This window comes from Zea mays, chromosome 4 (assembly GCF_902167145.1).
Source record: "Zea mays cultivar B73 chromosome 4, Zm-B73-REFERENCE-NAM-5.0, whole genome shotgun sequence".
NCBI lineage: Eukaryota > Viridiplantae > Streptophyta > Magnoliopsida > Poales > Poaceae > Zea > Zea mays.
In genome coordinates, this window is record NC_050099.1 from 239792487 (window position 1) to 239817895 (window position 25409).

The window sequence follows — 25409 nt, forward strand, 5'->3', positions numbered from 1 at the left end:
TTTTTAAATTTTTGAGCTTCGGTTTGGGGAGCACTTTCTCAGCGTTTTCGAAGATGTCTGAGGATAAGAAAGCTGTTGGTGATTTGAAGCTTAGCCTTTCTGAGGAGATTCATCTGGGCTTTCTTCAATCAATGTCAAAGACCAATACAGAGAAGATTACTAGGGAGATTTTGGAGGGTTTATCTGAAGATACTGGTGACAGTGATAGTTATGATGCGGATAGTGGTGGTGAAGACTCCGAAGATCGACCTTGGCGACCAAGCCATGTGGTTTTTGGTAAATCGAGTATTAAAGAAAGCCATCTTGTCAATATGAGGGACAGATATTTTCGGGACTTGTCTATTGTGAGGGCTGACGAAGGAGAGAAGACTTGTTCGACTCCCGAAGAAAATGAAGTTGTGATATTCTGAAGCTTCTTAAAAGCTGGACTGCAATTTCCCTTGAGCAGTTTCGTCGTGGAAATACTGAAGATATTTGAAATCTACCTTCACCAACTTACCCCTGAAGCAATCATAAGGATGGGCATCTTTGTGTGGGCCGTGAGGAGCCAAGGTTTAGAACCTAATGCCAAAAGTTTCTACAACATACATGAGCTATTGTATGAGACAAAACCCTGGGGTAAAGAGCAGTATCACAACAACTTTGGCTGCTACAGCTTCGGCGCCCGGTCTGGGTCAAGCTGCCCCGTACCGACCTTTCGAAAGAGGTGGCCCGGCGACTGGATGACGGAATGGTTTTATGTGAAGAATGACTTGAAAACACGGGAAGATATTAAAGATATCATTATGCGCCCTATCTGGCAACGCTTCGGCCTCCGGAGGCCGAAGGTGGAAATGGATGAAGCAACCGAAGAATGCCAGAGAGCCTTCGGCGTGGTTTGCTCTTTTATTGGGACGAGGGATTTGGTTCAAGAACACATTGCCTTCAGAATATGGCCACTTGTAGAACAGTGGGGAATGCCGAAGGAGACCGTTAAAGAAACTGATGAAGGTGGGTTGGTTAGACTAAAATACACATTCCAATACGGAGATAAATTCGTCGAGCCAGATGATGACTGGCTAAAAAGTATTGAGACCGTAAGTAATGAATTGCTTGGAGTATACTCAAAGGCCGAAGATACTGCATTATCAGCGGCCTTCGGAGGCTGAAAGAAGAAGAGACTCAACCGAGTATTTGATGCAATTGGATTTGTCTACCCCGACTACCGCTATCCGACGCGGGGTCAAAAAAGAAAGAACACATCCTCTGCAAAGGAAACTGCTTCAGCCGCTCCTAGCGAGCCGACGCCGAAGAGGAAAAGGGTAAAAGTTCTCACACACCGGCCTCGTTATATTGAACCGGCCACAGTGCCTGAGTTTGTCGGTGAGACCTCTTCGGCCACCGAAGCTAAAGAGCCAACCCCCTGCCAAATATTGAAGTGCTGGCCGAAGTGCCAGCGATGGAAAAAGTAGAAGAACCGAGGGCTGAAGAAACAAAGACATCAGAAATTTTAAGTCCTTCAGCAAAAATTGAGGCAACAAAAAGCCAAAAGGGTCCAGCAGTGACCCCTAAAAGAAAAAGGATGGTTAATGTGCTAGATGTTTTGGAGACGATTAAATCTTCAAGCACGACACCAAAGAAAATTGTTGAAACTTCCGAAGTACACACTGAAGCCTTTGTCGCCGAAGCTTCAAAGCAACAATCTGAAACTGAAGCTGGGCCTTCAGAGCCCGCCAAGGTGAAATTCTTGGAAGCCGAAGAAGCAGAAATAGCAGAACAAATTTTGGCTGAAGAAACTGGCACTGCTGCCCCCAAAGCATCTTCCGAAGTACTTGATTATATTGTACGACATGCTTCGGGAAAAAGATTATCTAAAGAAGAGATTTTTGAAGCTAATCACTATGCCCGAGAATTGAAGTATCCAAAGGGGGCCTTAGTATTCAATGGTACAGACGAAGATGACTTCTTATACTGCCCCCCAGACAACAAAGAATTATCTGTCTGCCGGGAGATGTCTAGAAGTATGGGGTTTCCGAAGCTTGAAGCTGGCCTCTGCGTTATGACGAAGGACGATCTTGCAGATAGCCTCGCATACAATAGTCTGAAGGTATGAAAATTGTATATTTGGAAGTTTATAAGTTTTGAATTATTCTTTAATTCTTATACTAATTCTTTTCATATAGGGTTTAATACTTAGCAACGCTTTGAGAGCGCAAAAGAATGCCGAAGACGAGAGCTATAATATTGCTTTCAACAACCTACGAACAGAGGTCATTAAGCTGAGGAACGAAGCTTTGGAAAAAGATAAAATTCTGCTTACATTGGTGGATAAAATAAAGGAAGACGAAGCTACTTCTAAAGCTCAAGCTGAGGCTCAAAAGCGCGAAATTGAGGATCTTCGGAAACAGCTAGCCAGAGCTAAAGAAGAACGCATACTTGAAGAGACGAAACGAGAACTTAGTGATCAGTGGGCAAATCATTTAGAAAGAAACGTTGAAGAGCTTCGTGCATCCAAGAAAAGGTGCTATCACAAATCTATGGAATGTGCTAAGAAAATAAAATCCAGCTTCGCCAGCGTTGGCGCATTCTCGAGCGAGGAAAACTTCACAAGGGGTAACCCCGAAGGCCCGATTGAATGGATCAGTCACGAAGCTGAGGCCTTTGAAGAAATTTTGAATAGCCGCGGAGACATATGTGCCTTTTCGGGTGCCAGAGGGATTGCTACTATTTTGGAGAGGAAAGGCTGTGAGCATGTAAAATTTTTGGCATAAACCGAAGCTGCCTTATCCTCCGAAGATATAAAAAATCCCTCGGCCGAAGCAAGCTTGGTCGGTGGAAAATTTTTCAGCGACATCTGGGACAATGGTGGCCGAGAAATGGCCCAAGAAATTATTCAAAAAAGCAAAAAAGGCATCCATGATGCTAGAAAAGTAGCAGAGGCCGCTGAGAAAAGCGCAGAGCCCGAAGGGCAAATAGGTATTAATTAGTGGTTTTTGACTCTTCATTGTAATTTTTTGATTTCGAACTTGTTCACGGTTTGTAATAGTAATATATATGTATCTTCTCTTCCCTCAGAACCTGCTGAGCTATCTCCGGGCCCCCACATGAAGGGGGATGACGAAATTAGACAAATGGCTGAAGCCATAATGGATAAAGTTGTTGATCAGCTACTAAACGAAGCTGCAAAAGTAGTCCTAAGGGAAGATTAGATGCTGTTGTAAAACATTTAGAATGTAATGTTTGTTGAGAATCATGTGTAATATTGTGCAACTTTGGATGTAATATATTAGCTGTTTATAGTTCTATTCTTTACGATGCATGAAACATCATATACATACCGTTTTTGAGCCTTCAGCGAAAAAACACCTTCCCTTCTTTTCATGCTTCATAAATAATATCCGTGTTCTCATAAAATCAGTAATCAATCCTCCTAAAATCAATAATCAATAGATCCTTCCATTTCAGAGTTTGACGAAGGCATAACTTTTCAATGGCTATTTTTTGTGCCTTGTCACTATTTCTTCAAAACAATCTTCGAATATCAATATCGAGACCCCCCTTCTTGCGTTGTTGATGCACTATGATGTATGATGTTATGCTATGCAAATGATGTAATGATGTGATGTTGTGCAAAATGATATTTGCCGAAGGTTGACATTTATTTTTCACTGTAAGCCTCCCTTAGGAGCTTCTTCGCCTTTTACTTCAGCGGAATCAGCGTTTATTTTTCGCTGTAAGCCTCCCTTAGGAGCTTCTTCACCTTTTACTTTCAGCGGAATCAGCGCTTATTTTTCGCTGTAAGCCTCCCTTAGGAGCTTCTTCGCCTTTTACTTTCAGCGGAATCAGCGTTTATTTTTTGCTGTAAGCTCTGCATTCCCTTCGGAACGACTTTTGAGCAAAAAACTTACACTGCGCTCCCTTAGGAACGACTTTTTGCTGCTTCGAAGAAATTGCACTGTGTTCCTTAGAACAAATTTTTGATAATTCAAAGGTCCTTCGTGCCACCATAAATTATTATGCTTCGGTAACTCAAGCCTATGGAAAAGATATATTTTCATTATGGTAAAAAGCGAAACTGTTACAAGAGATTGAAAAACGATAAAAAACACTTAAACTTCCCATAATTGTTCCTTATTAAAAAGAAAGTAATACTGAATGCGAAAATGCGAAAAGCTGCTATCGAGGTAGGATATTTGTCAGTAAATGTGCTTCGACTCTGGCACAGTGCTATTGACTGTGCGAGCTTCGGACTCTTCTCTGAAGTCCCGCTGGAGGTGAGTGTGCTGACTCCCTTCTGGCTGCTGACCTCGTTGTGTTGGTGGTGGCGGTGGAGGCTGTTGCCAAGATGCTTGGGGTTGGCTTGCCGAAGCAACAGAAGCTGCAGGGTGATTGCCTACATATTCTGGAATGTAAGGCGAATGGTACGAGGCAATATGCATGACCTGCTTCGGCTGATTCTATTGTGCTGCAGCTTCTGCTATCTCCTTTTGCTTCTGGATGGTAACATGACACATCCTAATGGTATGGCCCTTGTCTTCACCACAGAATAGGCAGTAAATTTTTCTCGGCTGATCCCCAAATCTTCCCCCGAAGCCCCTGGCGCCTCTGCCCCTTGGCGCTGGCGGCCGGAAAGAGCTTTGTTGCTGCCCCGAAGCTTGCGAGGAATATTGTGGCCTTTGCTGTTGACTCCCTCTATCATCACTTTGAGTAGAGTTGTGAATTGACCTGACGTGCCTCGGATGGAATCTTCCTCCGAAGCCCCTGGTCATTTCAGAGAACCTGAATGCTTCCTCCCTTCTTTGGCGAAAGTCATTGTCGGCTCGAATATACTCGTCCATCTTCTGGAGCAGCTTCTCCAAAGTTTGAGGAGGCTTCCTGGCAAAATATTGAGCTGAAGGTCCCGGCCGAAGCCCCTTAATCATGGCCTCAATGACAATTTCATTGGGCACGGTTGGTGCTTGTGCCCTTAGACGCAGGAACCTTCGGACATACGCCTGAAGGTATTCTTCGTGGTCCTGGGTGCACCGGAATTAAGCTTGAGCAGTGACCGGCTTCGTCTGAAACCCTTGGAAGCTGGTTATCAACATGTCCTTCAGCTTTTGCCATGAGGTGATTGTTCCTGCCCGAAGAGAGGAGTACCAGGTTTGTGCAACACTCTTGACGGCCATGACGAAAGACTTTGCCATGACTGCAGTATTGCCACCATACGAAGATATGGTTGCTTCATAGCTCATCAAGAATTGCTTCGGTCTGAATGACCGTCGTACATGGGGAGCTGGGGTGGCTTGTAAGACTGGGGCCATGGTGTAGCCTGCAGTTCTGTTGACAGAGGAGAAGCATCATCAAAAGCAAAATTTCCATGATGGAAATCTTCATACCAGTCGTCCTCATTGTAGAAGCCCTCCTGATGAAGCTCTCTGCGCGGAGGCCTTCGGTTCTGGTCATCTTGAGCAAGATGACGAACTTCTTCTGAAGCTTCATCTATCTGCCTCTGTAGGTCAGCTAGACGAGCCATCTTTTCCTTCTTTCGTTGAACTTGTTGATGGAGCATCTCCAAGTTTTGGATTTCTTGATCCAAGTCGTCCTCCGGAGGCGTTGGACTGGTGGCCTTCCTTTTCTGGCTTCGGGCATCCCTAAGAGAAAGGACATCATGATTGGGATCCAGCGGCTGCAGAGTGGCAGTCCCTGTGGCTGAAGCTTTCTTCGGCGGCATGACGAAGGTGATGCTTGCCGAAGGTGTTCAAAGCTCAAAAAATGGACGTGAGTTCACCGGAGGTGGGCGCCAATGTTGGAGACTTGTTCTCAAATGCTAAGAGTTAAGAACAAGGCAACATAAAAAGTGTTAAATGTTAAGATCCTTCGTCCTTCAGTATGTTATATCCCTTCAGATATAATGAATTCCGGACGAAGGTTAAGAAGGTTATGAAGGAAGAGACCTTCGTAAGCTCGACAGATGATAAAGAAGAATGCATATATGAAATACAAATAATAATACAGGAATTATCATCAACTTATATTTTTTTATTTTCATTATCATATCCGTAATAACAAATTATAAATGTACCTTCGGATTGACGGAAAATAAAGGTACAGGCGTGATGTGAAAAGCGAATGTCAAGTCAGCGTGAACAGTTCATCTATTTATAGGCACGGGACGCAGCCCGTGTAGAATTACATTAATGCCCTTTACATTTATCAATAACTCTATAGTAATTCTTCGAGGTCTAATTTGGCTTTTCATCTTTAAGTCGGTTCCCCTTTTCTGCTGTCATGCCGAAGCTTTTCTGCGCATAGCTTCGTGATCATCTTATCCTTCATCATGATCGTCTTCCGTCCCACTCAAGCTTCGTCTTGACCAGACACTTGTATACCCGTAACCTGATTCCGAAGATACCTGTTCACATATTTCACTTGGAAAACATTGTAAAATCATGTTTTTGAGGACCTTCGGAAGCCGAAGGCCCCCAACAGCACTCATACAAGGCGAAGGCCCGTATAACCTGCTACACGGCCCCCTTGCACCGTCGGTGGCTTTCTAGCAAAACACAGGCCGGAGACCCATTCCACCCGCCGCGCAGCCCCATCATCCCCCCAGCTGCCGCTTTACAGGGAATCAACTACCTCGATGATCGAAGTCCTCTGGCTCTGCAGCTCCAAGCGGCACCCTGGCCAGCCAACTTCAGGGCCAGCACTTACCCAAATACAACGGCAACACCGACCTGGCTCAGTACATCATGAGCTACCAAGTTGTCGTTGCATCATCCAGAGGGGACGACACCACCATGGCCATGTCTTTCATCATTGCACTCAAAGGCCCAGCCTTAACTTGGTATACCAGGCTACCGCCACTTTCAATCGAGTCGTGGAAGGGACTTCGTGACAAGTTCCTACTGAATTTCCAAGGATACCGGCCAGACATAGATGCATTGGCCGAGTTATCACTCTGTAAGCAGCAAGAGAAGTAAACCCTTCGTGAATACTACAAAAATCGCAACTGCTATTAGTTGACGATCACATAGTGATCCATTATGCCATCAGCGGTCTTCGGGGCTGGCGTTTTGTACAGTCATTGTATCAGGGACCCGCCTAAGCATATGCAAGAGCTCTACCAATTGTTCGAAAAATATGCCAGGTCCAAAGAGCTCCATCAGCGCAAGGTCGAATCTCAGAGAAAGCCCAAGGACCCTCCGCAGTCCAGCAGAACTTGGGTTAGGCCGGCGCAGTCAGACTCTGGCAGGGACAATCGCAACCAACAACAGGTGCATACCACAGCCAAACTAGTTGTTGCCCAATTTTCTACAATTCCTTGTTGCACCAAACCCAACATTGTTGTAGGTCTGGTGCATACCAGACCTTTGATTGTGCCTGCCACCTCAGTGACCACTCTAAAAACATGTTAGTTTGTCAACACTTGTCGGACCGTCCGGTGCACCACCAGACCTTGCCAAATCAGCGCCACATCATCTGACCGTTGGGTATACTTTGGTCTGCTACACACCGGACTCTGGACCGGTCCACCATCTATCTTAGTCCATCAAACAGCCTCTCTGGAACTCTATCCTACATCACCGGACCCGGTCCGACGTGTCAATACCTTTGCATTCGAAAACAGACCCTCTCAGACTTTGGTCCTACTGGGACCTAACAAGCGGGCCCCACCGCTCGGGAGTCAGTGGAAGCAACAGTGCACGATAAAACAGTTAGATAGGAAGTTAGGGTGTCTTGTCAAGCGTGTCTATGTTGTAACCCAGATGAGGGTATTTATAAGACAACCAAGGGGACATGAGCCTAAATATAGTTGTACCCGCTAGTTAACTGTTACATTTTTTCAAAATATTCTATTGAACGGGGTAATTACAGTATAATACCCTCTCTTGTGTGGTTACACCAAGACATCTACCCCTGTGGGGGCTGGATAGTGGGCCTAGTTGGATGGCCCTCTATGTCCTTCATGACTAACTCCCTCCCACCATTGTTGGGTCTTCGCCCGAGAGTTAGTGTCTTGACACCTAAAAAGTCGCCCAGAGTCTTCGTCGTTACTGGTGTGTGGATCATGAGTCTTCACATGAACTCACTGGCTTCATTTTGTCTGAAAGGCGCCTTAACTGGTTGGGGCGGTAGGCCCTCATGAGGGTTCTTCGTCCTTGGGGCGTCGAGCCCCCATGGTGTCATGCCTTCGCTTGGACAGCTCCGTGGGTAGGCGAAGGACTCTACAAATACCAAGTCTATGCTGACCGTGGGGACGATCGAAGTCTTCAGATGCGTTCGAAGATCACAAACGGTTAGATTGGGTTTAGGTGTGCTTAGCCAAGGAGATGATCGGGGTCTGATTCGACCTTCATCCCAACAGTAACCCCTAGAATGAGGCTCGACTTGATGGGCTGATCCTGAAGTCTTTAGAGAAGTACAAACACTGCCCTCGATCATAGGGTGACATGGTGAATGTGACTGTTGATTAGATTGATGTCAATGTTCATGCTTTTTACTTTTGCACGCCTATAAATATAGGGCGAGTGGTACTACTGGGATTTTTGTGCTTTCCATCTTGTTGCTTTCTTGGCTACTGTTGTTCCTAGCTTAGTAGCTCAGCTCTCTTTTTTGTTGCTACCACCGCTACTTGGCTGTCGGCGATCGTCATCAGCGTCTTCTTTATGCTAGTCTGTTTCAAGACTTCTGCACGCCACCGCCCTCAGTATGCTACTGCAATGTCTCCTTCTTCAAGTGGGGCTAGCCATGTCGCATCACCGCCGCTGGTGGCGAAGGTTACCGAGACGACAGGAATCACCCCAGCGGTCGGTTCGATTTTGGAGAGGAGTGGCACTGCTGCCACATCAGATAGGGAGTGGTACGACCTAGGATGCTCGAAGACTTCGAAACAGAGGTCCGGAAGATGCAGGCGCTTGGTTACTTCCTAGCAGGGTCCAGTAGAGCGTCGGGTTTAGAGTCTGTGTCGCAACTGTGAGGCGAAGTGAACGCCATCGAGGGTTCTTTTGACGTTGGACTTCATCATCTCCACTGTCATGATTTTGTGGTTAGAATTTTGGATAAATTCAGAGTCCAAATCCATCAGTTGACTTTGAACGCCATTATTACATTAAGCAAATTTGTGGGGGCAATGACAACATATGGAGGGACTTTGTCAGCAGAGATCTTCACCAAGCATTATTGCCTTCCTTGGCAGAAGAAGACCGTTGAAGGGCGATGGATCAATTTGGGAGTTGTACCTTTACCCCAAAGACTGGAAAGACGACGGGGGAAGGTGACAGAGTTCAGAGTTGGTCTCATGTGCGAAGAATCGGTGGAGAGGCTGGTCGAAGAACCGGCAAGTACCATGTCTCCTTATGGTTATGATGCCTTCCCTAGGTTTGATGTTGTTGAGGGGGGGACCTCAATGACAAGGCCTTCGGATAAGCCACGATTTCTAGCGGAGGCAGAGATTTGGTTGAAGAATATTTGGCTTGCGGTGTGTGGTCGTTGGGTCGAGATTGGTCTATTGGTTTGGTGGAGTGAAGGGATATACCAAACTTTATGAGGCCGGTGTGAAGCACCCCTTCAAAGTCGATTTGAGGGTAGGCTAGGCGACGTTTTTATGAAGGAGATTGAGGAGGAAATCGTAAGGCTAGTTGGTTCAGTGTTAAAGCATGAGGTGGAGAGGAGATTGGAGCTGTGGAAGAATAGGGTTAGGTTGAATCGAGTTTTCAGCTTGATGGATCTGACTTATGGTTCGCACATGGTCCGTGCAAAGAGGGACAAGGTAGCAAAGGGTAGCCCGAAGACCTAGAGGGCTCGCATTCAACTTCTGAGAGCACCTAGAGGGGGGTGAATAGGTGATCCTGTAAAAACAAGACTAAACAACACAAACTTGGTTTATGAAATGTTAGTGAAGTTAAAACCAAGGTGCTATGACTAGAGAGAGAGAACGAGAAGAGACAACTTCTTCACTTGCTCTTCACAAGATGGGTATTAAACTTAGAGCAATTATAAAGTGAGTGGAAGTAGAGAGAATCGCACACGAATAAAGACAGGTGACACGACGATTTTTATCCCGTGGTTCGGCCAAGTGGAACACTTGCCTAGTCCACGTTGTGGCGTCCCAACGGACGAGGGTTGCACTCAACTCCTTTCAAGTGATCCAAAGATCCACTTGAGTACCACGGTTCTCTTTATCTCAAGTTTATCCCCTTGTGAGGAATCTCCACACTTTGGAGTCTCTCACACCTTACACAAAAGATCTCGAATGAGCACGGGAGTAAGGCAGGAATAGCAACACACACAAAAGTGAGAGTCGCAGCGCTAACACGCACACAAGACGAGAGTGAGCACAAGAAAGCAGCACAGCGGAGTTATAACTCAGAAAAGTGCTCTAATCTCTATCACAGTGAATCAAATGCGCGAATGCGATGTCTCGGCGTCTTAGGATGTTCAAGAGGTGCTTAGTGTACTGCTCCATGCGCCTAGGGGTCCCTTTTATAACTCCAAGGCAGCTAGAAGCCGTTGGAGCTCCATTTGATAGGCAATAGTTGCCTTCTGTACGTGGGCGCACCGGACAGTCCGATGCCCCACCGGACAGTGAACAGTCGTGATTTCCTTCCTTTCCTGGCGAAGCCGACCGTTGCAGCCACGGCCCCCTTTGGCACACCGGACAGTCTGGTGCGGCCTGGTGACCATTGGCGCAGGCCACATGTCGTCCGCTGATTGCGCTGCCAACCGTTGGCGCGGGCGCTGCTAGCTCACCTGACAGTTTGGTGAATTTTAGCCGCAGCGACCCCAACTTTTCCCTAGAACAGCGAGTTCGTCGAGCGCGCCAGCCTGGGCACCGAACAGTCCGGTGTACCCGCAGGCTGGTGCAAGTCTGGCTAGGCACTGCCAACCTTCTCCAATCCAATCTCATTTGATTTAACAAGGTTCCTATCACTTAGAGGAATATGTTAGTACAAAAAACAATTCACTAAGGCTAGAGACATACATTGATTCTTGATTTGCATCTCTTTAACATTTTAGCACATATCCATTAAAACCATATGTGTTGAACATCTAATCATCAAAACATTTATAGAAATGGTCCAAAGACACATTTCCCTTTTAGCTTCATGCCCTGATAGATGCTTCGTTTGGGAGCAGGGATGATGTTGTTTGTGAGGGTGGTGTCGGCCACCTTTGCCTGTCAAACTGGCGGGTATGTGCGCACCGGCTTCGAGTCCGTCGTGCGATGCCGAAGGCAGCCCTGACTCTGACTTCGCTGAAGAGGTGACTGGGGATAAGTTGGGGAAGGAGTTGATTCCTATGCAAGTTGGCTCAGGGAGCGCGAAGTGTTGGATTGTTAGGGATATGCCGCCAGCTTGCGGGTGTGAGGACGTCACTTTAGCTAGAACAGCGAGGGCTTTAATTATATACCCATACTTGTATAATGAAAAGGAAATGTGCTCTATGTCATTTATAGCTTAGTTTTTTATGATTATTGACCAACACAACCCTGTGATCTAACTAGTATGCTAAGTGTGCACTCGCAGGTTCATAAGAGTTAAATTGTGACATTCAACTTGATATCTAGCTCAAATAGAGGCAAAAAAGTGCAAATCGTGAAGGAGTTAAACCATGAGTGGTTCTAAAGTTTAAATAAGTTCTAATTGTCCTTAGGAATGTTTTTTGAGCACTTTAGATTGTTTAATAATGCATATTCTGAAGAAAGTGCTTTTGGTGCTTGTTTTGAGCTGAAAATTTTTTCCGAGTTAAAAAGCTACATGTATGAATCTGACTTATTTCTAGAATGTGTCGCTTTGTTTTTGATGTTTTGCATGGCTAAACAATGTTTTCGCTTGTTACATGTTACATTTATTTGTGATGTATTGTTATTGGATGTCATGTAGCTGTTAATGTCATATAATGTGATCATGTTTTTTTGTCAATGATGAAGATCCATCAAAGACTAACGAGGAAGAATATAGGAATCTTATAGGAATGGGTATAGATAGCTTTGGGGTGCCTAAACCCCGTGAATTTTATTCACCATTGACACCTCGAGGCTACCGCTGGCATCAAAAGCTAACTTGCCACATGTCCCGGCGAATATAGTTCGATGCGCATATCAGTCCCACCAAATGCCATGAAATGTATAAATATAGTTCAGAAACTTTGCGGTACATTATTGTTATTGCTGGCAGCGCCTAGCTGAAGACAGACTACTGTTCAAAACGGATTGCTGGATAGACGGATACAGCCAGCAACTATCTAGTCCATCCAGATTAGATCCTTCGTACGGGCGAACACCACTCATATACTTACATGAACAGCTAACCAAAAAAAAGGGAATAAAAAACACCCGCTAGTCAGGTAGACCACAGCTACAGAAGAAAACCAGCTGAATTTTACAGTGTCCTATCTCGGCCTCCATGCCATACCACTCGCACTGCTATAGTCGTAGCCCTGGACGCCGCTACTGCCAGGCACTACACCATACTGTGGTTGATGATGTACAATGTTCGTCATCTGTGCGGCAGCGGCAGCAACTCCCTGCGCCGGCCACCAAGGATTGCTAGGCTGCTGCCATGCCTGCCCAGGCTGCTGGATCTGGAGGTAGGCATGGGTCAGCGATGCGACGGGAACCTGAGGCTGCACTGCACTTGTGATGTGGTACTGCTGCTGGTAGGCGTCCATCTGCTGGACGGGAGGTGGAGGCAACGGCTGTTGCTGTGGGGCGTGAGGCAGTGGCGGTGGCTGTTTAATCGTCTGGCTGGGGTTCCACTCTGGTATGTCGTCGTCATCGTCATCCCAGGTACGTGGGGCTTGAACAGATGATCTTTTACCATACTTCTGAACCAGTTCCCTCATTTGCTCTGCTGGGCGAGCGGAGGGTGGTGGTACATGTGGCCGACCCATGTAGGCACGCGCAGTTACATTAGCAGCATGGTGTGTCGGATTAACAAAATTAAATTCAGGAAGATCATCCTCATCCCTAGCAACACCGGGTCCAAAGCCCGGAGGGGCATCGTCAGCTACATCTTCCTCCTCCTGGTGGCGCTGGTTGGGAAAGCCTGGTGGCGCACCATAAGAGTTGAGAGGTAGGGAGGGCCTTGCGGCTGCTGGATTTGTAACCGGTGGCTTCCCTAGGATCGACTGCCTTTTGGAACCATCATGTCTGTGGCGGGAGGTGGGTACCCTAGGAATGTCGGGCCTCCGCCATACGACGACTCCGATGAAGGATGATCCCGCCACAGCAAGGCTCTCCTGGTGCTCCTTTGGCAAGTGCCGTGAGAGGATTTCCACGGTTTTCCCATGAGAAGGGCACAGGTACAGCTCTATTCCTTCTGCAGGCTCAGCTAATCCTACTCTCCCATCTGAAATGTATGCATCAATAGTCTGCACAACAAGAAGCAAATTTAGTATATTCAATCCTCCATATTCTAACAAGATTGCTCCAACAGTGGTGAGTGGCAAGAGGTATACCTGCAGGATATGTTGGCGGCCGCTCTCTGATGAACCCTCCTTCCAACACAGCTCAGTTATCTATCAAAATAGTTGCCATGTAGTTAAACTCATGAAATAGATAACCAACAGCTAACCAAAGGCAGAGTGTCCACATGTTGTAAAACACAACACTTAACTGACTCCAGTATGAACAATAATCTGAAACAGATATTCACATCTTCTAGAACTCCATGAATATTATGGCTGACAAAGCCAAAGGGCATTATATAACATGATGCCAATTTAGGGCCCAGGTATTAAGGTCCTGGCAATTGTTTACAATTTCTACAGGATTTGAAAGTTCAAACAGAGTTTACATTGTGCCATTTGCATATAGGTGCTAACACAAACCTGGCATGCAATGATGTAGTATTGTTTTTAGCTCGTAATTATCCCACTTTGCTAATGTTTTCAAGTTGTCCGACTAATCGTGATTAATCACGATTAATCGCCCAAGTCGGTCAGCCATAACGATCAGCAAGTCGCCCGACTTGAAAACATTTTTCAACCATTGTTCATCTAGGATATGTAAGTTCACAAGTAATAACAGTCATGAGACAAAAGGGAACCATGCGGACGGAAACGTTTCCGCTCCCGCCCCGTCGGAACCCACCCCTTGGCGTTACCTCTCCCGCCGACGCCTCGATCCTTGCTCCCCACCACAGCCACACGGCGGCGCTTGCTCCAAGCCCGGCGGCCACCACTTCTCTCTCCCCGGCGTCGGTGGGTTCTCCTTCGTTTCCTCTCTCTGGTGGGCGTTCGTCTCTTCTGGGCGGGTCTTCTTCCCCTGTTGCCGCGCTGGTGAAGGGTGGGGAGCCGCCATCCTACAGAGACGTTCTGGTCTCTGCTCGCCCTTCCTCTGGCGCTGATTCCTCCTCTGGTGATGGCGCTGGGGGCGGCTGGGTGAAGGTTGTGGGCCGCAGGGGGCGTCGTCTGTCCGCTGGCCAGAGCTTTCTCCAGACGAGGTCTTCGTTCGTTCAGCGGCCGGTGCCTCGGAGCCTTCATCCCCCTGTGGATTTGCGTGGGAGGTGCTTCAACTGCTTCGCCTCCTCTCATCGGGCGGCGGCCTGTCGGAGTATCGTGCGGTGCTTTAACTGCCGGCTGCCTGGGCACCGCTTTCGCGTGTGCCCGCGCCGTGCGACTGCACCTGCCCCTCCGCGGCGCGTTTCAGTGTGGAGGCCGGTTTCTAAGGGGCCCAGTGTTTTGCCGGTGCCGTCGTGCCACGCCATGGAGGTTGCTCCGCTGTCTGGTGGTTCGTCTGCTGTTGAGAAAGCGAGGAAGCGCACCCGCCGGGGTCAGAGAAAGCGGAAGAACGGCGCCGATGCAGGTGGTGATTCTGGCCTGCGATCGGTTGTGCCTCCGGTGGAGTCTGCCCATAATGTTTGCGTCCTCAAACGGTCTGGCAGAATTGATCGTGCTGAGGAGGGCCTTCGTCGCGCGCTGATTCTCACGGTTGTTGGAGAGGAGGGTCTTGGCTGCGCCTTGGAGATCAGAGATGCGCTGGCTTTGAAGTTTCAGCTTCAGGCAGAGTCGCTCCATCTCCGTCGTGCTGCGCCAAACTCATTCCTCTGTTTTTTCCCTTCGGTGGAAGTGGCTGAACAGATTATTCAAAATGGGCATTCGATTTTCGCGCCACCTTTCCGTCTGCATGTTAGGAGATGGTCTCGCCATGCTTTCGCTTCTGGTGGAGGTGCCTTGCCTGTGCTCGTCGACATTGAATTGCAAGGGATTCCTGCGCACCTTTGGGATTTGGAGACAGCTGAGCTTTTGCTTGGGGCTCACGGATTGGTTCAAGGTCTTTCCACAGTTTCTTCAGAGGGTGTGGATTCTGCAGATATGACTGCTTTCAGTGTGAGTTTTTGGTGCTTCTCGCCTGAGGCTTTGCCGGATGTTCTGTTTCTTCACGCCGTTGAGCCGCGAGTTGCTGTGGAGGCCGGGTCCTGGTTTCCGCGTACCATGGTGTTCAAGATTGCAGTGAAGGTTATTCGTTCTGGCGACATGATTGGTGCTGACCAGCCCCCTCCTTCGTTGCCGGATTTGGGTGGGGATGATGGTGATCGGGATAATCTCAGGCGGAGGCCACATTTGCACTATCACCCATCTCCTTCCGCTAGGGTCTCTGCGCTCTCTCGGCTTGGGCCGCGCGTCTCCTCGGCGGTGCCGGGTGGTGGTCCAGTCGATGCCATTTCTCCCCTGATGGTCGGGGTGGAGAGGATGGCGCCTGGGTCCACTCTGTCCCCTGGCTCGGTGATTTCCTTCCCAGTTGATGCCCATTCTTTCCCGGTTTTGGCGGTTGATGAGGTGGTTGCTCCTGGATCTCCTGACTCCACTGCCCAGGACGTGGATTGGGATCCAGTTGACGCCCATTCTCTCCCCTTGATCTCGGTGGATGGGATGGTGGCTCCTGGGGTTCTTGTTGGCACTGTTGATTGTGGGCCTGCTGTTCAGTTGGGGTCTTCGGTTCTATCTATGCCAGCTGACCCGCCTGGTTCTGATATTCAGGTGATTGATGTCCTTGCAGGCAGTGTGACTGTGATTGTTAAGTTTGGGATTTCTGTGCAAAGAATTATTTGGACTGTTGATCCCTTGAACAGAATGTCTTCGTTATTGCTCAGTAAGATGCTTCATGGCTGGACAGTTGCTTCTCCCTGCCTCAAGGTTTATTCCAGGAGAAAGAAGCTTGTTATAGAGCCAGTTCAGGATGAGGAGTGTGTGCTTTCTTCACAGCTGCTGGAGTTCAAGAATGATGTCACTGGTCCGATTAATAGTTTGCTGCCTCCTCCTCGAACCACCAATAGAAGGAGGAGGACTGTGCCTGCTAATTTCATTCCCAGGCGTAGCAGGAGGGTGGCCAAGTTTCCTCCAGAATTGGGTTCTAGTTCTGCTGCCCAGGTCTGTAGACATTTGGGTTTTTGTGATGAGATGGAGAACATCTCTCTTGATGATGCCAACGGTTATGCAAGGTTATTCAAAAATGGTCTCTCTGGTAGCCATGTTGCTGCAGTTGCTGCGCTTTTTGGATGGCAGGTGCCTCTTGTGGGGCAGTGTTAGGGCCTGTTGCTGGTTTATCTCTTTAGGTGGATTTCTTTATGTCAATGATAGATCGCTGTTTTTTGTGTTGGAATGTGAGAGGCCTTAATGACCGAGCAAAGAGGGATTCGGTTAAATCTGTGGTGGTTGACCTTAGGCCTTCAATCATTTGTTTGCAGGAAACCAAATTAAGTGTCGTTTCAGATTATGATTTACTCTCCATCCTTGGGGCTGGTTTCAGTAATTATGTTTTTAAACCAGCTCAGGGTTCTAGGGGGGGAGTGCTGATTGCTTGGCGTGATGGTACTTTCTCCTCGGTTGCGTCTTTTATAAAAGATTATTCGATATCAGTTCAATTCCAGGATGAGTCTGGTGCTGCTTGGTGGTTTACTGGAGTGTATGGGCCTCATCAGGACAGTTTCAAACTTTCTTTCCTGCAAGAATTAAGAGAAATCAGAGATGTTTGTATTGGACCATGGCTGTTATGTGGTGATTTTAATTTGATTTTCAAGCCCGAGGATAAGAATAATTCCAACATCAATAGGACTTTGATGGGTAATTTCAGGAATCTAATTAACTCCATGGAGCTGAAAGAAATTCCTTTGATTGGCAGAAAATTTACTTGGTCGAACCAGAGACAGGATCCCACCCTTGTGAAGCTTGATCATGTTTTTTGCACATCTAGTTGGGAGGATTTTTTCCCTGATTGTCTGCTGTATAGCAACGCCTCTGTTTGCTCTGATCATTGCCCTTTAACTCTCAAATTTCGAGAGGATTGTAGAGGGAAGCGCAGATTTCATTTTGAAGGTTTCTGGCCCAAGCTCCCTGGTTTCAATGAGGCGGTGGCTGATTCATGGAATCAGCCAATGTTGGCAACCTGCGCTTTGGAAAGGCTGTCCCTAAAGCTCAGAAGGCTTGCTAAACAGCTGCAGTCCTGGGGGCATAGAGAGGTGGGAAATGTGAGTAACCAGTTGGGTCTTGCTAGAGAGGTGATGCATAGGCTGGAATCAGCACAGGACTTTAGAGTTTTGTCAGAAGATGAGTTTTGGCTGATTGGAAAGCTGAAGCAACATTGTTTTGTTTATGCTTCTATGGAAAGAACAATTGCAAGATTGAGGTCCAGGATTAAGTACCTAAAAGAGGGGGATGCAAATACTAAATTCTTTCATATGCAGGCTCGTTTCAGGAAGAAAAGAAATTTCATTTCATATCTAGAAGATGAAGGTAGAGTGGTCTCTAACCATGAGGATATGCAGGAGGTGCTAGATGAATTTTTTTCCGGTCTTTTGGGTGCTGATTTTCAGAGGCAAAGCACTATTAATTTATCGAGTTGTCACAGAGAGGCCGTGGATCTCAGTGATCTTGAGTGCCCCTTCTCAGAGAAAGAAGTGTTGGACACAATTGCGTGCCTTCCGTCTGATAAGGCTCCTGGGCCTGATGGGTTTACAGGGAGGTTCTATAAATCTTGTTGGAGTATCATTAAGGTGGATCTGCTGGCGGCTCTGTCTATCATTCACCAGGGCAATTTTCAGAGATTGGGGCAACTGAATTCCTCCTACATTATTTTGATTCCTAAAAAGATGGATGCTTCGTCGGCTGGTGATTTCAGGCCAATTAGCCTAATTCATAGTGTTGCTAAATTGGTCACAAAATTACTCGCTAATCGTTTGGGCCCTCGTCTGCATGAATTGGTTGAAGCTAATCAAAGTGCTTTTATCAGAGGTAGATCGATTCATGATAATTTTATGTTGGTCCAACAATCGATTAAATCCCTTCACAAGAGAAAGGTTGACAGCCTGTTTCTGAAGCTTGACATTTCTAAGGCCTTTGACTCGGTCTCGTGGGCTTTCCTTCTTGAAGTTTTATCTCACCTGGGTTTCGGTCCTATTTGGCGCAATTTGATTTCAAATCTGCTGGCTTCAGCTTCTACGCAAGTGTTATTAAATGGGTCTCCTGGAATCCATATAAAGCATCGGAGAGGTCTTCGTCAGGGAGACCCTCTCTCTCCTATGTTGTTTGTGCTGATCATGGACGTGCTTAGCAGTCTATTTAGGGCTGCTGAATGTAGGGGATTGCTGCATAGCTTGGAAAGGGCAGGAGTCCGTAATAGGCTTTCTATCTACGCTGATGATGTGGTCCTGTTTGTTAAACCTATTGAGGAAGATCTGAAATGTGTTAGATTAATTCTGAATTGTTTTGGGTCAGCCTCTGGATTGGTTACCAATTTGAATAAGAGTTATGCTATTCCTATCAGATGTGAGGAGCATGTGGTTCAAGAGGGCTGCAATGTGCTGAGGTGCAGTTTGGCCTCATTTCCTTGCTCTTACTTGGGGCTGCCAATCTCAGACAGGAAGCTGAAGCGAAATGATCTTAAGATATGGATAGATAAAATTGCAGACAGACTCCCTAACTGGAAGGCTCGTTTATTGAACCTGGCCGGCAGGACAACATTGGTGCGGTTTGTCTTATCAGCCATCCCAATTTATCTCCTTATTGCAATTAAAATTCCCAAATGGGTTATTAAATCAATTGACAAGATTCGCAGAGGGTTTCTTTGGAAAGGGCGAAAGGAGGTGAATGGTGGAAGTTGTGCTGTTCCCTGGGAGAGTGTGACAAGGCCACTAAGTTTAGGGGGTCTTGGTGTTCCTAATTTGCAATTGATGAGTTGGGCACTGCAGGCTAAGTGGCTCTGGCTAGAGAAGACTGATCCATCTCGGCCGTGGCTTGGTTTGTGTATCCCTGTGCAGCAGCAAGTTAGACAATTTTTTAATGCTTCGGTGATCTCTGTTGTTGGGAATGGGACCAATACTTTTTTCTGGTCAGACAGATGGCTGAATGGGCAGAGGATACAGGATTTTGCACCTGAAGTTGTTAATATGGTGAGCAGCAAGCCATTTAGTTCGAGAACTGTTGCTCAGGCGTTGCATAATGGGCAATGGGTTCGCGATATCACGAATCCTTTATCTTTGATTGGTCTACATCAGTATTTGCAGCTGTGGGATGCTTTAAGTGGAGTGGTGCTTAATCTGGAGGAGGACAGACATGTGTGGGTGCACTCGAGCTCTGGTGTTTTCTCTTCCAAATCTTGTTATTCGGCGTTGTTTATGGGAGCTATTATTTTCCAGCCATGGAAATGGGTGTGGAAGTCGTGGGCACCCCCCAAATGCAAATTTTTTGTTTGGCTGGCGATAAGGAATAAATGTTGGACTGCGGATAGACTTCAGAGGAAAGGATTACCTCACCCGGTGGTCTGTCCACTATGTGATCAAGAGCAGGAAACTATATTGCACCTCTTGTGCTCTTGCAGTTTCGCTAGACAATTTTGGCATATTATATTTTCAGCTTTGAGGATGGGTCATCTTACGCCTACTAGGGAGGCGGGCTCTTTTGTGGATTGGTGGGGCAAGGTGCATAGAAAGGTCCCCAAACATATCAGAAAAGGTTTCCATAGTCTCATTATCCTGGGGGCCTGGTGTTTATGGCTGCATCGCAATAGGGCGGTATTTGATGGTGTCAACCCGTCACTAAGCACCATTCAGAGACTTTTCTTGGATGAGGTGGAGTGCTGGTGTTTGGCTGGTGCGAAGCAGCTCGAGAGTCTTGGGCTTCTGGCTGCTTTTGCTAGGGGGGCTAGGGCTTTTCCTAGTGTATGAGGCTACATTGTTTTATTTTTCTTTGTATTATTGCCTGTTAGGGCTTTGTACTTTGGTCCATTTCGGACCTTTCTCTCTTTCAATATAATGACGCGCAGTTCTCTTGCGTGTTCGAGAAAAAAAAAAAAAAACCATTGTTCATCTCAAATATCAAATAAGTGCTTGCACTACAACTCAGAATATCCAGTAATTAGACACAAAGATAATATACTTTCACCAGAATTTTAAACCTGTTACAAATAGAATATATAAACAGACTACAGCAAGAAAAAGAATTACCATTATAGCACGGCTTCTAGATTTGGGAAGCTGCTCGACAAATTCTTGAAAAGCACTAAGTTTAACTCTTCCCTTAATCTCAACAAAGCTACGCCAAACTTTTAATGATGGCTTTTCACCACTGAAAAATACAAATTTTAAGACAGTTAGCTGCAGTCCAAATAGGACAAATACATTCTGTCAATTACACATTTCCATGCACTCACTAGTTTGCGATCAATTAATATTCACTGATAGTACAAAAATCAGAGTAACAGATATTTAGGACAACAAAACAACACAACCTGCATCCGTTGTTATTGTTAACTTAAAACCAGATCACATATCCGTGGTATATAAACACTACTGCTACGGCAAGCCAATAATAATAATTTGAAACATTTGCAATTGCGCTCACTTTTCTTCAAAAGTGTTAGTATACCAATATTGAGTGTATGAATTGGTTGGAAGAATGTGGAAACAGTAACCCTACTAGAATTAGCACAGACCAGCATATCTACCAAGTTCGCACATAGAAACATAGCCCAAAGAAGAATCTCCAGGGATACCATAAACAAAGGAATGAATTAAATCAAAACACATAACATGTTAAAAAGTTATTGACATTATGAGTGATTCTTAACTGCTGAAATGTAAAACTCCATTTCTATTGGTTGCACTACAAAAGTGTAGCTCAACTTCCATTTGTAAAGTGGTGCATTTGCATAACTTTAAAGGACCATGACTTGAGCATTTGTGTGAGTTTTTTTCCTAAACAGGAAATGTTATTCAGAAGTTCTAAACTTAATAATGGCCTTAATATGGCCACAATAATGTCAAGATGAAAAGCAGAACATCAAATTGGTTTGGAAGTGCAGAAAAATATGAAGATGTAAAGGATAATGTGTTAGATCAACATTACATACATATGATCAGTCATTAAAAAACAAAACGTGCAGATGAACACATACCTTTTGAAAATAGCAACAACATTAGAGAGTGAAGACACGTTCAGCTGAATTGCACCTTCCCATATGCTCTCACGTATCATAGGGATACTGGCTGCCTGATCCTGATGAACAGAGTCAGGATTAGAGGCATTATCAGTCGTCGTTTTCTTGGCTTCACCTTTGCCATGGGAGGGGGAGGATTTATTCAGCTCTCCATCACGTGGTTCAGTAAGATCCGAATTTGGAACCGCTGTATCTCCTGGTGACTCTAGCTTAGGCTCGCTGTTAACCTGTGCAGATGATTTATCAGATTCAGATTCAAATTTCTCTGGTGTAGATGCATTATCCTCTGTCTCTGGAAGGTCCTCAGGCTCCATGGTGGTGCCAGGTTCCTCAGAGTCATTGACATCTTCTTGAGGAGTCCCAACTGAGAGATCAACAAAAGGTGGCTCGGAATCTAAGCCCTGCATGAATTCATCTAAAGAAGGGATCGGTGGGAGATTTACGGTGTCCTTCATGTCATCCAAAATAAGTTCCTGCATGAGATCAGCTTTCTCATTATCGATATATTGTACATCACCTGGCATATCATTGTTGCCTGTTCTGCCACCCTCATCTTGTGAAGTGCCATCAGATGCTTTGTCTTTTTCTTGAACATCTTCTTTACCATCTGTTCCATTAGACTTGGCCTGATCTTCGACGGTTTTTGATGGAATGTTAGTAAGATTACTCCCAAGTTCAACCTCCACTGAGAAACCATCTGGTTCTTCGACTTCAACTTGGAACTCTCCTTTGTGAGTTTTTCTAACCAAACGCCTTGGGTCAACCTCCATATTAGGAAGGACAACCATCTGTGCAAACTCCTCAGCTTTAGCCAGCCGCCACTCTGAGAGTTCTTTGGAGGCAAGTTCTTCTGCAGTCATTGAACAAAGGCGCTCAGGCGCAATATCTCCAGACAAAACCCTCTCTCTTAGCTCAGGGTTGCTTTTGTCTTTCAAATTAAACAAAAGAGATCTGCCCTTTTCCTTGTACTTCTTATTTACCCCACGAAACAATTTGAACAGCTCCTCTTCAATTCTAAACGCCAAACTTTCAGCCCTTTGATTAAATTTCTCCTCATCCATTGCTAATTCATTAGCAGACTTTATTCTTTTTGACTCAGACTCCACATCAGAAGTTTGCGGCCTTTTTAAATCATTAGGTTCTGCGTTAGGTTTAGAAATCCCGGCAACATGATCAGAAACCCAACTAAGCCCGTGACCTTGCAAAAGTTCATCTGCAACCATACACTGACCCAATAAGTCGTCTTCTGAAGAAACCTGATTTGATGGTTGCTGCATGTCATCGTTGATGCTCATGGTCATCTCTGAAGCTAAACCACTGATTAACTTCTCATTTTCCTCACATCTACTGGGAGCTACAGTTGTGGCTACACCTGAATTGGTTGTGCACACATCTTTTGATGTGTTTGCCGCTAAATCCTGTACCACATCTCCTGCTGCTGGTTTGAATTTATCTGTAGAACCATCAGACTGCACATTATCAGGAGACTGACTCCTATTCTGCTGATCCAAATCCAAACTCAGCGCAGCAATAAGTGACTCCCTGAACTTGGACCTAACAGATTCAAGTTGATGATGCTGGACCTTTGACGGTAGCTCCTTCTGTGCAGACCGCTTATTAGATGACTGGAATGATGGAGATTTCAGCATTTGAACCTTTGGAGAAGCAACTTTCTGTTGTGATTTCCTGCCTGCCATAGATGGTGAGGGTTGTGATCCAGCCATTGCTGGCAAAGATGTTTGAATATTTAGCACCTGCTGGGGTGGCCTCAATGATACCCTACTTAGCAAAGGTTGTGCCGGATGTGAAACCTCTGGCCTCGAAGCACCTAGCTGGACTGATTGCTGATTCATGGGGACAATATAATATGAGCTAACTGGTACTGAGGTTCCCATATGTGAACTCCAGTCACCAGGCAATGATGATGGATAAAACAGAGATGGATACTCTGTTTGATTAGATTGGACATTTGAAGAGGGCAGCGGTTGTAGTCCGATGTTGTTTGGCATGGGTGCCTGCCCTTGCTTTGAGAATTCCATTATGCCAGTAACTCCCAAAACTCTTGGCACATATAACAATGCTATTTACCAAACTTCAAAATGCAGACATCTGAAAATGAGACAAATAAGTGGAGGCACATTATATTCAAGAAAAAAGAGAGTAAACACTGAGTATCTGCATCATAACCGTAAGTGCATAGGTCAAATTATTTGATATTTTTAACTAAACTTGTCCAAACACCAAATAGCCCCTAACTAGGAAATCAGAAGCATTCTTCTATAATAAAATGTGGGATATAGTGTGAACCACAAAAGGCATTCAAGTGGAGCACTGCAAATACTAAAAGATGCACACAGCCAATGCAGTCTGTTTAATGATAAAACTATTCCATGAAACTAATACATCACTTAGAGAGCTAATGTGCTAAGATGACAGCATGTACTACAAAAGTATCATGCAGTACTTTCAACCTAAACTGAATACAGGAAGAATACTGGATGTTCCTATAGCTAGCAGAAAGAAGTGTGATTCAGGCTAGTTTCTTCCGATAACATATCAGGTGCAAAACAACCCGTTGGTACAAACCGTGCAAACCAATGCAAGAATGGGGGTAGGAGGACCTTTCAAAAAAATCATATTTTAAATCAACCCTTCCAACTCTCCTGGGTATTTTTAAAAGGTCTTCTTCATCTCCATTTTTGTGTTGATTTGCATGGTTTGCTCCAATAGAGTTTGCAAGGTAACATAGATCAATCTGTCTACAGCCTAACACGGTAAAAAAATTGCATATAGAACATCCCCAGCACAGCAAAGACGCTGAATCTACGGTCCCAATCCACATATGACTCAAAATATTTAATTAGCCGAAAGCATCAACAAAGAGCATCTGCTCAACATCACGAGCCCAAAACCATCGCATGATTTGAGCGCCGCGCGCAAGGTTGCAAAACGGGTGTCCTCACATACACTCTAGCACGGAACATAGACACGCGCTGAATACGAATTTTCACGAGACATGGGAGCGCAAGGGGAAGTGACCCCCCCCCCCCCCCCCCCCCCCCCCCAAAAAAAAAAAAAAAAAAATCCCCCGAACGCTCATCCAACTACAAATTCACCCACTCCACACATCCAACCGCGACACAGAACGCCACACGGAAGCATACACGCAACAAAACCTGCGAGCACCGATCGTGCGTAAACCGTGTTTGTATGGCGGGACAGGCTTTCACCGTACATCGAGGGAAGCCGTGGCCCGTGGGGCGGTGGCGTCGGCCCGCGGTGAGCCCAGCGCTCGGCGGCACCAGCCGGTAAGCCCCGCGGCGGCGGCGGCGATGCGAATCGGGAAATGGGCGATTTGGGGTTTTAGGGTTATCGATGTATGCAGGTCTCGTTGATTTGTGGTTGCGTGTGGACGAGACGGGCGAGCAGGTCTGTAAAGAGTGTCTATTCCCATGCTGCTGGCTGCTGCGGCGCAAACAGCGTGCGTCGCGCGGCACGAACTCTGAAGCTGGAAAGTTTTCGTGTGCTCGTGAAGCACTTTTTACTGATTTGCCATTGTGGTTGATCTCCTTGAACAGCTTGTCAACGTCCTCTAGGTGGTCTCATCAGTGAACTATAGGAATGCATCACAGCGAGACGTTAATTGTGTTTGGCATAGCTTTGGAGCAAAATTCTAAGAAGAAGTTGGCTAAAATCTATCAAACACTTTCACTTTAGAGTTGTAAACTCCGTGGAGTTTTGAGAGCTATAGTAAAAATAAATAAAGTACCTCTTTTGCTAATCTGAAATTTTTAAAAAGCAATCTAACACATAGAATTGTGAATTATTTATCCGCCACTATCAGTGGTTATGAGAAAACAATCTAAACTTTATAGCAGAGCTTCCATAGTTTTGAAGTAAAGCTACTCTAACCTAGAGCAGAGACATGCCAAACATGTTTTAGATGCTCAACTCATCTTGGTTATGATGATCATAGTTGTTAAGGCGTCGTCTAAGTGACGCTTAAGTGTAG

General features: G+C 46.0%; 1 protein-coding gene across 1 annotated transcript; it reads right to left on the bottom strand.

Moving 5' to 3' along the window:
- Window positions 1-12064: 12064 nt before the first annotated feature.
- LOC100501569 (putative SPOC domain / Transcription elongation factor S-II protein) lies at window positions 12065-25062 on the bottom strand. Its single transcript, XM_008681638.4, has 5 exons — window positions 24633-25062; window positions 21356-23506; window positions 20406-20526; window positions 13423-13482; window positions 12065-13335 (listed from the first exon to the last, which is right to left on the bottom strand). Exons 2-5 carry the CDS (start codon window positions 23434-23436, stop codon window positions 12355-12357), a joined length of 3243 nt encoding a protein of 1080 aa, XP_008679860.1. The 5' UTR covers window positions 23437-23506; window positions 24633-25062; the 3' UTR covers window positions 12065-12354.
- Between the last annotated feature and the right edge of the window lie 347 nt (window positions 25063-25409).